The sequence below is a fragment of the Capsicum annuum genome, chromosome 4 (assembly GCF_002878395.1).
Source record: "Capsicum annuum cultivar UCD-10X-F1 chromosome 4, UCD10Xv1.1, whole genome shotgun sequence".
Taxonomy (NCBI): Eukaryota; Viridiplantae; Streptophyta; class Magnoliopsida; order Solanales; family Solanaceae; genus Capsicum; species Capsicum annuum.
In genome coordinates this window covers 194,290,896-194,292,804 of record NC_061114.1, presented here as the reverse complement: position 1 = coordinate 194,292,804, position 1,909 = coordinate 194,290,896, and the positions used below count along the sequence as shown (strand labels likewise).

Genomic DNA, 1,909 nt, shown 5'->3' with positions numbered 1-1,909 from the left:
TGAGTAAGACAAATAATTCAACGAATTTTGTGTATGTTCAATTCTACTAGAAGGAGAAAGAATAATGTGAAAAAACTGCTCCTAACATAATTGACATTTTGACAAAATCATAAAGACTCAGAAAAAGTTAGAAGTCAACCATTAAAAAAAGTATGGTCATAAATATATACTAAAATTTTGAACAATTCAACAACAGTGGCTGCATCTATAATATAATAATACTAACTAACTAATTAATAATTCCCCATATCTATAAATACCTCTGCATTTCCTAGACTTCCCTCCACACTTAACTAATCAAGATGAACTTCTCTTCATCAACAAAATATTTCTTTCTCTTTGTAGCATTAGCTATAATAGCTGATGTACCAAGACTAATCTTGGCACAAAACTGTGGGTGTGCAGCAAATTTATGTTGTAGCAAATGGGGTTATTGTGGAGAGGGAAAGGATTATTGTGGTGAAGGGTGTCAAGGGGGGCCATGTTTTAGTACTACACCATCAGGCAATAATGGCGGTTCAGTTTCTGATATTGTATCTGATGCATTCTTTAATGGGATAGCTGATCAAGCCGCTTCTAATTGTGAAGGAAAAGGGTTTTATTCAAGGGATAAATTCTTTGAAGCTCTTAAATCTTATCCTAACTTTGGAACTGTGGGTTCTAATGATGACTCTAAACGTGAAATTGCTGCTTTCTTTGCTCATGTCACCCACGAAACTGGCCGTAAGTTATCACTTTTTTTTATTAAATCACATGCTTTAGTAGTCTAGGTATGTAGTAATATATATGGTTTTTGACATTCTTTTAGTAGTATACATATGTACTAGGACTAATTAATTCCCTCTTGATTTTAATTTACATACAGACATGTGCTACATAAATGAGATAAATGGTCCATCAGGCGACTATTGTGATGAGGACAACAAAGAGTACCCTTGTGTATCAGGCAAGAACTACTATGGTCGAGGACCAATTCAACTATCATGGAACTTCAACTACGGACCTGCTGGAAAATCCATTGGATTTGATGGCCTAAATGACCCTGACATAGTTGCAAGAGATGCTGTTATTTCCTTCAAGACAGCATTGTGGTATTGGATGAACAATTGTCATTCACTAATTACTTCTGGACAAGGTTTTGGTCCAACTATTAGAGCTATTAATGGTAGACTTGAATGTGATGGTGGTAATCCTCAAACTGTTGCTAGAAGGGTTGAGTATTACACTCAGTATTGTCAACAACTTGGTGTTGATGCTGGGGATAATCTCACGTGTTAGTTTACAAGTTAGAATAAACACTATGATTACACTAAGTCGCTCACAGACTATACTTATGAGATTATACATTCAATATGTTGTTATTGTTGCTGATTTTTAAGCTTACATATATATGTTCTGAGAAATGTTGAATAAGACTTTATTATACTTGATTTTTTGTTTAAAATATATACTCTCTCCATCTATTATTCTCTTCATTTGAACTTTCACCAAAATTTTTAGATGTATTTGTGCACCATATTGATATCGCTTTCACCAAAATTTTTAGATGTATTTGTGCACCATATTGATATCAGAATAGTTGCAACTTACGGTAGTTTTCATATAACTTTATAAATAAAATGTTGAATCAATTGAATAGCTGCAACTTTCGGTAGTTTTCATATAACTTTATAAATAAAATGTTGAATCAATCTAATCAAATTTAATCTGAAAATTAATTTATCAACTGACTCTTTAAAAGTAAAACATGACAATTATTTCGGGACCAAGCTAAGATAACTATATATATTATTGATGTGGGCTTTTTTGCTAAGAACAAGAATTCAAACAAGAGATCTCCAACTGATGATCTCCCAAGTTTAAAGCAGCAACCAATTAAAACAAAGATGCATCACAAAAAATAGAAATA

At 32.6% G+C, this 1,909-nt stretch overlaps 1 protein-coding gene across 1 annotated transcript; it reads left to right on the top strand.

Moving 5' to 3' along the window:
• Positions 1-285: 285 nt before the first annotated feature.
• LOC107856022 (endochitinase EP3-like) lies at positions 286-1,351 on the top strand (the record flags this gene model as incomplete). The annotated part of the gene is given in 2 exon segments (NM_001324727.1): positions 286-723; positions 866-1,351. Coding segments are annotated over 2 exon segments (834 nt in total). The 3' UTR covers positions 1,279-1,351.
• Between the last annotated feature and the right edge of the window lie 558 nt (positions 1,352-1,909).